Raw genomic sequence first — 13,340 nt, 5'->3', positions numbered from 1 at the left:
TTCTGATGTATACATTATCAATACTCATATTTGTTTTTTTTTATGAATTTAAAAATATTTATTAACTAAACTCAGTGGCGCTACAGCCCATAGAGGGCCAGGGCCTACTTTGCTCATCTTAGTTCTCAGCTACCTTGGGCTCTGGGATGCAGGAGCAGATGTTCTGGTTAAGTAGTCACAGTCAGCCTATCACGGAATCCCCCAGTGCTTAGTCCCCAAGCGTGCTTGGTACTCATTTTATTGACCCATTGAAGGGAAGAAAGGGTGGATCAACTTTACCCGGTTCCAAGGATCCAACCCAGGATCTGTGGCACGTGATCACTCAGCCACTGGATGTCAATTTTTTTTTAAATATTTTGAAAATATTTGAAATTTGTAAACTTTAATTTCTCTTGAACGAATAATTCATTTTTTAGAAATTTTTTAACAGTCTACAATCTTCCAATTTGTGATCTCTGAACATTCTACAACTAAATGCAAGTTTTGCAGCTTTTCTGTACTCCTAGTCTATTTTCTAATTTAGTGTGAATATATGAAAAGTTTAACAATCAATTCAGCCAACTTTTATCACTTGATGAAGCATTCATTATTAATGAAATACACCGAAAATCATATTGCAAAAAAGGAAGTTATTGAAGGAAGAATGGCATACTCATGTAAAAAAAATTTTTCTTGTTTATTAGCAGCTAAAAAATATTGGAATAATTCTCAGTGTTACATTGCATAATTTGTTTTTCCTTGATGCGGGTGTTTGATCAGTCTAAATAAAAGTCTTGAATGTTTAAATATAACTCTTTTATTCTTTGATTTGACCATCAATAGGTAAAATTATAATATGAATGTGCCTATTACTGGATGAATGAAGAGAGAATTTATAATTTAGATAGGAACCGTTGTTAGTAGAATAATTGTTAGTGGATCCAGAACCATTGTTGGTGGATCCAGAAATTCAGAAGTCTGAAGGATTGGTAGTTTCCAGAGTCTAGCGGAATCACTGTAGATATAAAATTATACTTTATATAAATGTTTTTGACACATTCAATGATTTTTTTTAAGTGTTTGAACTAATGATTCTTTTTTTTAAAAAATAAATAAGATGATTTAAATCTTACCAAACCTACATAATTCTAATCAAGTTTAGGATGTCATGTAAAATCACTGATTTATAGAGAAAGTATGGTATGAAATAAAATTTTTCAAGGGATCTTAACATGCGAAGATTTCATTTATTCATTCATGTGTTTCATCATTATTTTTGAAAAAGCTATTTGAAACTTATGGAATTACAAAACAAAACCTAAAATTTGAATAAAGTTATTGTGTATAGGATGCGGAAGAAAAAACGAATCACCCTGAATAACTTTTGATCTAATGATGTACTGGCACTTAAACTTAAGATTTCAAAGGGGTGACCTGAAATATAGTAATCAGGTAGTGTAGACAATAATATAAGTTACAAAATCAAATGTAAAAAATACTTTTTTGACCAAATTGGACATCTGACCCTCAAAATATGGAAGGTAGCCGTAGTCTGAAAAAATATGGTCCCAAAAGTTTGTATCCCTTAATGTTAATTTTACTTGTGTATTTTGCCATACCTGGAGAACTGTTAAGGTGAATTGAAAAATTTTTGTACACATTTCATTTATGCAAAAATAATTTCATACAAAAAAACAATTTTTAATAATTTTATTAATTTATATACAGGGTTCTGTCTAGGATAAATTTACTACTGTTTAGCGGTACCTTCACAAATTTAACTTTAGGAAAAACGGTAATTTCACAAAATACTTTTTCTTAAAATTTAATTTTTGTATCTCGAAAAAAAGGATAAATCCATATTTTTACCATATTTTTGTGTTTATTTTTTAATATAATTTTTAATTTTCACAAATTACGCCTAAATTTTCACAAGTTATGTCTAAATTTTCACAAAATAGGTACCTCTCAGAAGAACCTAGACAGACCCCTGATATAAAAATAATCAAAAAATATTTGAATGTATGTTTAGAAATTTCTACATCCTTTTAAAGAATGCAATTTTATATCGCAATATTTTTTCAAAATTGGTGGAAATAGTTCCTGACAATTCCAATTTTAAATAACTGACACTTTTAGCCAACTATTATCAAATAGAATAATAAAAAACAATAAATAATTATTAAAAATTATTATCGAATATAACATTTTCTAATGGTTGGCAAAATATGCAAAAAATAAATAAAGGTTCAAACCTCTCTAGGTTAGACAGCTCCCCTGGACCATATTTCACGGATTGTGCTCACTTCTTTTATTTTGAAGTTAAGAAATCACAATCAGTTGAAAAAACGTATGTTTATTTGGAAAAAGTGTGTTTTTAGAATTAAAGAAGTATAATTTGACTCTGAGTCCTTAAATATATTTTATTATGTTTCTTAACTACAGGTTTTGTGGATAGATCTGCTGTATTTTTCAAATTTGTAACATATTTCAGTTTAAAGAATTTATTGTTAACTTTTTGTATCATCAACTGTGAACATACATCATTATGTTTACTTTGAGAGTTCTCAATTTCAGATTAAGAAAAATCAATAGCAGCACTATTATCACCAAACAAACAAACAAACACTGAAATAGAATTTTTGTACAGATTATTGCTTGCTAGCTTGAATATTTAAATTAAGTATTACTAATACATAATGAGGCGATTCTCATTTATGGAAATGAGTTCCAAACTTTTTTTGTTCTAAAATGTTCAGTTTATTTTTATTCAGAACTCTCTTTTAAAATTAATTTTAAAAAATCTTTTAACTATCTTTGATTAATTAAATGCCTATTGATATTTAAAATTATAAGTAAACATAATACATAACATATCAGGTATGTTTAATGTCAATCATAACTGGAAAATATTGCAGTTTTTCTATTTTGATGAGTATAAAATTTTCCTTTGCCTACATTATGCAACAATTATCATGAAATTAGTATTATTTCGTAAAATCTACTGGATTTTTTCCTATCCATGTTGGCAGGTATGTGCAAGTGTCAAAGCACTCAGTATATGTTAAAGGTTTCATAAACCTTTAATAAATTTAACCTTTTTTGATCAACTTGAATGGTGGCATTGTTGTCGCAGCTGCATAATATTTTTTTCTTCTGTTAACACACTGTTTTCTGTTTTTTTCTGTCACATGTGTCCAATTGTTGTTGGAAAATTTCTAGACTAGAATGAAATTCTCTTGAGACTAAAAATTCTGAATAATTGTTGCAGGCAAGCTCTTCTGGGTGCTGAAATGGTGACTCCTTCCACGAATGTTTGGGGAATGGAAGAGGACGAGAGAACCAGGGATTTGAGTTTCAATGAAATAAAAGAGCAACAGTTAATGGCTATTCAGGGTATGTCACGTTGCAAGACGAAAGTTATCAGATTCACAGCAGATTCTCGTGAAAATTTCTCACTAACACAATAATGAAGTATTTAAAATCAGGGATCTGTCCAGGGTATATTTACTACTGTTTAGCGGTACCTTCACAAATTCAATTTTAGGAAAATGCTTTTAATAGAGCAAGTTCTCATGCAAACCCCTTTCTCATTGCAATCTAGGGAAAAGAGTAGTTTTTTTGCCATATGTTTTTTATGAAATGGTAGCACATGTTTGGTCAGATAGTGCAATATGGTAAACCTAACCGGCCGCTCACACCATATCAAAGCTAGTTTTTTTAAAATGAAACAACGAGGGTGTCCCTCTGTAAACTTTACAGGAAGTCAACATTCAATCATTATCTTAAACACTATTGTAAATTTATTCTAACAGACCTTTATTTTTTATGAAACATTTTTTTTCTCTGTGAAACTTTTTTCTGTATGATCTAGTCGAAAATGTTCTCATAATGAAAATAACTTTTTGTGCTAGAACTGTTAAATGCGTATTTTTAATAAATTCAAGTTGAAATTTAACTATGGACCATGACTTTTATGGAATTTTAAATTTGGATGCAATTTTAAGCCCACAATTTTACAATAGCAAAATTATCTTTTTCAAATGGGGAAAAACATACAGAAATTTACCTGTCATAAATGATTTTTATTTGAAGTGACATTTTTTGAAAATATTTTCTTACTTTACCATATTTCTGTGTTGATTTTTTAATATAATGTTTAATTTTCACAAAATAGGTACCTCGAAAAAAAACCCAGACAGAACCTGAAAATAGATTAAACAAAAAATTTTTAACCTAAATACTACCTCATTTCATTTTTATTTCCTGATTTTTTTAATATTTTTTTTTTGTACTTTAGGGAGTCTTATCGATTTAGGATTATTAGAAAGACAGGATTTAGACTTGTTTTGAACTATTTTCATTTATTACTCCAATTTGTGTAAATATTTTTGGTAGTGATAGAAAAATTTATATGTATTGAAAAATTTCTCCTGCATTAGTAAATTTCATTTAAAGTTAAAGTTGCCCATCACTACATTTAAATAATTCAAATATTCATGTAACATGCCACTTAGTTTGAATTATTTTGCATTGAGTCTTTTAATATATTGGCAAAATTATCAATTATTAAAGTTATTTAAATGCTATGAGGTTTAAAATAAAAAATGATTTTGAAATACCTTTTACTTTTTTAATGAGTATATATATATCTTTTAATAAATCTGATTCTTTATCTTATTTTGAAATAAAATAAAATACAATATTTTGATTTTTTTTTAAAAAGTAAATAAATAATCAGTTTCTAAAACATATAAATTATTAAATTTCGTATTGGATCTATGTTACATATTAAAAATATTAACATATTATTAGAAATACGTTACATATTAACAATTTAAGTTTTCAAAGTTTGTAATTTAATTTTATTTTTTATTCTTTCTTAAATTGTGCAAATTATTTATTAAAAAAATGTTAACACATACATTTTTAAATTAAAATTTATTTCTTAAACAACATTTCAGAAACCTAAATCAATGAAAACTTTATTAGGATTCAATGAATGGAATTACAATGTCAGTGTTACTTGTCAACTGCAAATAGTGTGCGTTAAACAAACAGCATTCACTTAGCCAAACTGAAATTTAAAAAAAAACGAAACAATAATGATAAAAATTAATTTCCTGTTTTAGTACGATAAATAGGTCATTTAAATGAGTTCTTACCCATTCCTATAACTTAAAAATTTGCAAGTCTCTGTGTATAAAAATTAGAAGCATCAAAAGTATTTCTCATTTTTTAAAAATCTAACTTGAGCGCATTTCAGTAATATTTTAATCAAAAATTAAAGGTTGCAGTAATACAGTCTCAATCAATTCAAGGTTACAGCAATTGCAATTAATCACAGGAATACTCCTGATTACCAAAGTCTTGACATAAAAATGAGGAATGAATGTAAAAAATTAAAAGAATTGCTTTTGTTGTGGTTTATTTGCGTTCTGATGATACCATTGAGATATATAAAGTGGTGGCCAAAAGTGTGGACACTTTTTGAAAGTTTCATGTTTTTCAACTTTGTGTGCTTGTAGAATATATTAATTTTCACTTAAATACAAACGCTTATCTATCAAATTGAAGGTAATTTAATGTAGAATTTAATAATAAATGCAGTGTTACAATATCTGTATTTCAAAAAAAGTTATGCTATTAATAGTAATATCTATCTTAGATTTGCATTTTTTTAAAGTGATACTTAGTGATACGAGTGTTTTTTTCTTGGAATTCTAGCTTGTAGTCCAAATCCTGATAAGCTTCTCCTTATTGCTCTTGAACTTACTGCAATACCAGCTGTATTCATTTCACATCTAATGGCATTTGACGACATTTTTCTATCTTGAAGGCATAGCCATTTAATTTTTCTATCGGTAGTAGCACTTGTGCATTTTTTTTCGGCCTGATTTGGCATCCTGAATGCCAAAAAATACATCGAAACTGTCCTGAAACCAAAATTGATACCTTCCATCAGGGATCTCTTCCCCAACAACGAACCATTTATTTTTCAGCAGGATTCAGCTCCATGCCACACAGCAAAAGTATGCAAAGCATGGTTTCAAAATAAAGGCATAGATATATTACCATGGCCAGGAAACAGCTCTGATCTCAATCCAATTGAAAATTTGTGGCGACGTTTGAAAATTCTTGTACGAAAAAAACGTCCATCCAATAAAAGACAACTTATTGAAGCTATAATTGATTCTTGGCACCATGTGATTACAAAAGATGAACTCCAAACACTCGTTCACTCATTGAAAAGACGCTGTGAAGCTGTCTTAAAAATTAAGGGTTATCCTACTAAGTATTGTGTAAGTATCACTTTAAAAAAATGCAAATCTAAGATAGATCTTACTATTAATTGCATAACTTTTTTTGTAATACAGATATTGTAATATGTATTTATTATTAAATTCTACATTAAATTACCTTCAATTTGATATATAAACATTTATATTTAAGTGAAAATTAATATATTCTACAAGCACACAAAGTTGAAAAACCTTGAAACTTTCAAAAAGTGTCCACACTTTTGGCCACCACTGTATATATATCTGCGTGCATGTGTGTGTTAAAAAATTTCCTATTTATTTCCCTGATAAATAAACAGCCCATAAACTGCATGCCCAAATCAGCCCCCGTCTAAAGTAAGTTTTCATTTAGAAGAAAACTTTATTGATATCATTTAGAAACAAAAACAAGAAGTTAGAAAATAATTCCTTTGACCTTCTCAAAATCTTCTTATCAATATCATTGAAGTCTATCTGTTGATTGACAACAGTGACATCTCTCAAGTTGACCATCCTTGTAAGTTAACTAAAGTTGACCTTAGTTATTAAGAATTGTCCTAGATAACATAAGGCCTTTGTTGACCACCTATCTATCTTGTATGTTCACCACTAAAATAAATTAAAATTGTCCAACACTGTTATGAAATATTCATAAATTTTCTTACGTTTATTAGGGAAGATAATTTTTTTTTCCGGTTAATTTTCTATCCCGTTTTGAATTTCCCTAAATAGTGTGAAAAGCTAACATTGGTAAGTTAACCACCTGGGGAAACTAGAAAAGGCTTATCTATTTTCAAATAACATCCTTATCTTTTAACACCCTTTCTTTCGTGTGTGAATTGAAAAGCATTTCTTTCTGTTAATATAGTTGACATCTCAATAAATAAATTCCTTGAATTATGATTTGATCTTTCTCTAAATCAGTGATTCTCAACCACTGTGCCGTGGCACTTTTGTGTGTCGCCAAATTTTCGAAATGATATAGTAAAAATTATAAAGCTTTTCTTATTATGAGTTGAGTTTAAATTAAAAAAAAGTATATATATATGTATAATCTTTTATATATATATATACTTTTTATAATTTTTCAATTCTTTAATGGCGTGAATATCTTTGTTGGTGATAATCTTGTTTCTGACAATCTTAAAATAAGTAGGAAATTTAATGACTATTAAAATTATTAATTAACAAAGAAATAAAAGCCAACAATTAAAATATGCTGTGTAATTAATAGTTATTAAAATTAATTAAAAAATGATAACTAACAAAAGAAAAAGCTAACAGTTAGTAATTAGCAAAAAAGCAAGTTAACAAGGAATCACAAAAATGTAACAATTAATGTAAAAAACCTGACAATTAATAACTAGGAAAAAAATAAATAACAGTTAACAGCTAAATAAAAAACGAAAGAACTATTAAGCTATGTGAGGGAAGAAAGGTGAAATTAGAGCTGCACAAGTTGAAAGAGCTAATTAATTCCTTAATAAAACATGTTTTTGTAGTACAGTTTATTTTATTTTATATTCAAAATTATTATCATCAACTATTTTGCACAGTGTATTATAGGAAAGTAAACAAATTTTAAGCATATTTTTTTCTTTGTGTGTCATCAAATTCTGAAATCGCTAAAAGTGTGCTATGATAATAATAAGGTTTAGAACCACTGCTCTAAATCAGTAAAGAAATTCTTTAAAGTATGCTGAGCAGTTCAAACTGAGTTTCTGAGCTAGGCAATTTTAGAAACAGTTTGAGATAAACTTTTACGTAAAATAGTTAAAAAGAAAACTAGTTGAACTTTCAATTGGTATAAAGCATGGAATATTAAATTTGACTGAAAATGGAGAAAACCAATAAATAATAACTGAAATTAATGAAATTTCAAAAGTGTCTAATATAGTAAAGAATAGAGAGGGAATAAATAAGATGTGATTAGAAAATTGTCATTTAAATTTAAAGTGTGTTTAAATTTCCAATAAATTATCATTGTGATTGATCTTAGAGTAAAAATGTTTCTCTTCTTCGCAGAACAAGACAAAGGATTGGACACATTACATGATGTTGTGGTTCGGCAGAAGCACATGGCAGCAAATATTGGCCAGGAGCTGGATTTGCAGAATGGTTCGATATATTTTTGTGTGTTAATTTATAATGATTACATAGAATGGTCTTGATTATGGGTGGTCTAGCCGTGCAATATTTTTTTCATGGTTGCCACTCTTCAGTCCCGTGGACTGAAATCAGTCTTGAGAAAAGATCAGTGGACTGGAGACAATAGAAGGGCTAGGTCACTCCTTGTAGTCTCCTGCCACTCCGAGCTTCTGATTTCCGCCAATATCGTCACGGCGGCGCAGCATCAACTTCTTGCTTTAAAAATGAATTGTTTGGCATGTAACTAGCATTCTTTTTTTAAACTTATTTCAATACATTCATTGTTTTCTATACTTTTATCTGTATTTTGAGGGGATTTTGTTCTCATCTGATTCCAAAAATTTAACAGTAGTAGTCAAATATCACTGGCAAGAATTATTATAAAACACAAAATGGGAAAACGTAATTTTCTATGTTTTACTTCAGAAAATATAAAGGTGACATCAAAGGAATCATAAAATGTACTAGAAAAATTTATCCTGCTGTGAATAAAAGCATTATGTTTCACGTTTTTTGTTTAGACATTTAAGAACTTTTAATTTTGCCATCAAAAATTATACAGTGTCATAACTTTAAACAGAAAAGAAGAAAAAAATGTACGAGGTCAAAGAAAATAAAATCCTGAACTTAAAAATAAAGGTAGTTAATGCTTAAAAATTCTTCCAATTTAATAAGATATTTCTTAATGTAATTATTCAAAATATTTTTTTTAATTATAACGCCTTAATTTTAAATATTTATGAGCAAGTGTAATATTTTCACTATTATATACTGAAAGATTATTTTTTTAGTAATTATCATTTAAGATTTTTGTTTCCTAGTGATGATATATACAAAAAAATTACAATTATAAATAAGAAAATATATTAAAATTAGGCATCCCAATTGATAAAATATAAGGACATTCTTATAGTTTCATATTATCAGACAATATGTTACTATAAAACTGTTCTTATATGCTTTCATTTATTTAACAATGAAAGTTAAAAACTAAAATTAGAAAATAATAAGAAAATGATGACGACAAAAAATTGAGATATTTTTACTACTTAAATTTGTTTTAATACTATTAAGGAATGCCAAAAAATGTATGAATACTATATTTTTGAATAGAAATAATTTGTGTGCAGCGTAAAGTTTGAACATCAGAAAAGTGTCCTTACTTCAACTCATTTCTTACTGAAAGTATAAGCAGCAAAGTTTTCATATCCTTTAATTGTGAGTTTTGAGATTTGTGTGTGGCATGACGTCATGTGGTGGAGAATTGTAGCTTCAGTTTTGAGTATGTATAGAACCAGCCCTTCTATATCTTTTTTTTAGCCCTGGGACTGAATTCTATCCTCCAATTAATATTTATTTCTGGTTTGTTTTGTAAACTAAGTTTTCCAAAAAATTTTAATTTCTCTTTTTCTCTTAAAAACATGAAACTATTATTTTCTGATGAATTTTTTTTCTCACTTTTTATGAAATCAGTATTATTTTTCATATTCATTGCAAAATGAATCATGGCAAAGAATAATTTATTAACACATTGAAAGAATGGGATTATCTGAACATCAACATTTGCTTTTATAACCAAAATTTGTATTGTTGAATCTGAATTTCCTTGAGTTTGCATCCCCCCACCCCCCTAAGATTTTGATTTGTTGGGTAAAGTTAATTAATGATTATTTTTTTTAAAAAATAAAATTTATAGAAATAGGACAAAACTTTATGATGATAAAGTGAAAATAAGTGGAGATATGAATAGCTCCAAGAAAAAAATTTGTGGTGTAATTCAGATATTAGTGTTAAAAAGATATGAGGTTAGCTGTTATTTTTGTTTTGTTTGCTGTTAAAAAATAAAGAATATAAATGTATCATTTTAGAAAAATAATCTAGTCATTGATATAATATGTGGGTCATTCTTGTACAAATTGAGCTATAAATTGCTGAAAAATTCTGCTAAATAACTCGAGACCATGTTAGTTGGTCAGAAAATAAGTTAAGTCTTGAAATTTTTTTATAGTGGCACCCATGTTTTTTTTTCTACATAAAAAATTTGTCTTACAAAACTTTGATTGGAAAGATGGTTAATTTGTTTTTATTTTTCTTTTACGCTGAATATTGTTATAAAACTTCGTAGATTAATATTTATTTTTTTTAAGACTATAAAACATACTGGTCATACCAAGAGTGATACAAACAATCATTTTCTTAATTCCTCTTCAGGTAACAGAAAACTACTTATCTATATTGTTTGTCAAATGTTCTGAATGGTACTGAGTATCTCTTGATAATTCAGACAGCCCTAGGGAAATTATTATTCTGATTAAAAAGAATGCAACAAAAAATTTTTACTGTAAAAAAGTGTTATAACAAAAATAACTTTGCATGCCAATTTATTTATTTATTAGTTTGAATTCCTTAAGTTTATAAATTAGTTTTATAAATTATTACTGCTTCAATATATTTTGATTTCTGTTATTTTTACACTCTTGCTAGTTTATTTAAAAAGAGTCTAAATAAACTAAATGATTTTTTGTAAAGGAAAAAAAATTAACGATATGCTATGCAAAAATTTTACTTTATAAAAATGTTTTGAAGAAGTCATTGTAATTTTTTTTTTTTTTTAAAAAAGATGTTTGGGAAAGTTTCAAAATAAAACAATTGTGTTCCAAGGAAATATTAGGCTTAAAAAATTTCCCGTACTTCTGTTAAGAAGCCTTAAGAATGGTATGTTTTTTTAGATTTGTTGGGCAAAATTATAAATGCTTAAATTTAGTTAGTTTGGTACAGGACAATAATAGTTAAATAAAAAATGCAAAAATATTTTATTTATATTTAATACATTGTAATTGATGGTTGATAAATAAATGTTGTTAATCAATGAGGCAAGGTTTGGATTTTATGCATCCTAAATAAAACATTGTTTGTTCTAAAAAGTATTAAACCTATATTCTTAAAATGGCTAAAATATTTCTACTTGTATTGTTAACATTTATTACATGTAAATAATAAATATCTAACTATAATATTTTGCTGATATCGAATTTTAAATGTATCAATATTACCCATTGAAATCCCACAATTCATTGTATTTTTATAACCATGTTATAAATTTTATAGCTTGTATCAATCAAAGTAAAAAAATAAGTTTGAAATATCTAAAACTTTGACTGATGCTTATGTATTTTTTCAAACAGAAAAGATAACATCAAAAACCTCAATTCTATCATCAAAGATTTAACTCATTAACTTTATGTAAGAATTTTGCAATATTTTTTTCATGAATTCAATTATTGTTTTACAATAGGGGTGCACAACCTGTGTCCCGCCGGCCACATGCGGCTCTTCCGACTGTTGACGTGCGGCCCACAAGATCTTCTGAACGCACTAAAAAAAATTCACATTTCTTTTTTTTTTTTTAAGTATTACAAATTTTCGTTAATTAAAATATTTAATTCAAGTTTATATTACTCAATAAAATGCATATATTTTTTTGTACTTTCATTTTGTAAGCCTCCTTTTGGTTAGAATTTATATTTAATAATATTTATATTTAATAAATTAATTATTAAGAAAAATGGGAAAAGTTTTTTAAAAAAAGTTTCAATTTTTTTTAGTTTCAAATAAATTCAAATAACTAAAAGTTTTGAATTTTCNTTTAGATAACTTTTTCTTTATGAATATATATCAGGGGCCGTTCAAAAAGTACGTACATCCCGAGGATATAAAATGTTTTATAAGAAGCTTTTAACAATGCTTAAACAATATATAGAAAAGACACGAAGAAATGAGTCCTAACTTCATTTCCAAAGAGGGATCCTTTTGAGGCTGTTATGAATTAGATCTTTTCTCAGAAAATCTTTCGATGACTTATTTTTTTATTGTTAGAGACAACTTTTTATCATAATTTTGATACAGAATCACAGGCAAAAATTTGAATGATTTATATTTGACTATATATCAAAGATATATTGCATGAGCTTAAATAATATCCGTAAAACTTTCTACTTAACGTTATTGCTTTGAATTATTACAACAAAAGTTTACAACTGTGAGAATCCCAATTAGAAATTATCTTTAATGCCATTCTCTTTTTGTGTAACACTGCAGTATCTTCTAATTTAACCCATTTTAGGCCAAGCATAGAGATTTTATGAAATGTCGTGTTATTTTAATTGAAATACGCTTGCATTGCATTCATCAGGACACAAAAAAATTTCATGTATGAAAAATTATATCAGTCAATAAAATTAAAAGAGCAAATTTCATAAAAAAGAGCGTTCAACTAAGTGATTTGTTCATGGATTTAATAAATGGTGCTTATACGTGCCATTTTATTTCTTAAATAGAAGAAATAAAATGGTACATATAATAAGCACCATTTACTAGTATACCATTTAGTTTATCGCTTGTTTTTTTATGAAATTTGTTTTTGTTTCTTATTTACTAACTTGCAACTTTTATATATATGATAAAAACCTATGATAAATCTCAAAAGGAGTAATTATACATTTAAAAAAAATTCCTTTCTTAATAACCGCTTTAAATTAATAATCTGGAGTAGTTTAAAAATTTCTTAACAGAAAGTGTTTACACTGATTGAATTACTAATATTTTATAGATGTCTTCAGAACCCTCCATCCATTATCTATTTAATCTATTCCTTATCCATATTTTAAGAAAGTTTAATAATTTAAGTTAATTTAATGCTGTTATTAATTGTTAATTTTTTAATATTTTAGAATTGCTTAGATGAAACTTCTATAAAAAGGCAACTGTAGACAGATATGGTTTTTGATAATTTAAATGAGAATTTTGAATTGAGTGGTTTTGGACAGAATCATAGTTTTTATTGCAGGTTTTATAATTTTGACCAAACCTTTATCAATTCTGCAAAAAAAAAAAAAAAAAAAANAAAAAAAAAAAAAAAAAAAAAAAAAAAAA

At 27.0% G+C, this 13,340-nt stretch overlaps 1 protein-coding gene across 2 annotated transcripts in view; it reads left to right on the top strand.

The window, feature by feature from the left end:
* LOC107455209 (syntaxin-8) overlaps positions 1-13,340 on the top strand; it is a 41,496-nt gene that overhangs the window by 11,881 nt on the left and 16,275 nt on the right. For both annotated transcript variants that reach the window (XM_071185214.1, XM_043052503.2), the window contains exons 5-6: positions 3,251-3,375; positions 8,286-8,378. In XM_071185214.1, the coding sequence (XP_071041315.1) occupies positions 3,251-3,375; positions 8,286-8,378 (218 nt within the window). The remainder of the gene's footprint in view (positions 1-3,250; positions 3,376-8,285; positions 8,379-13,340) is intronic.

The sequence above is a fragment of the Parasteatoda tepidariorum genome, chromosome 9, assembly GCF_043381705.1.
Source record: "Parasteatoda tepidariorum isolate YZ-2023 chromosome 9, CAS_Ptep_4.0, whole genome shotgun sequence".
NCBI lineage: Eukaryota > Metazoa > Arthropoda > Arachnida > Araneae > Theridiidae > Parasteatoda > Parasteatoda tepidariorum.
The sequence above is the reverse complement of the archived record's forward strand: the minus strand, read 5'-3'. Positions and strand labels throughout refer to the sequence as shown.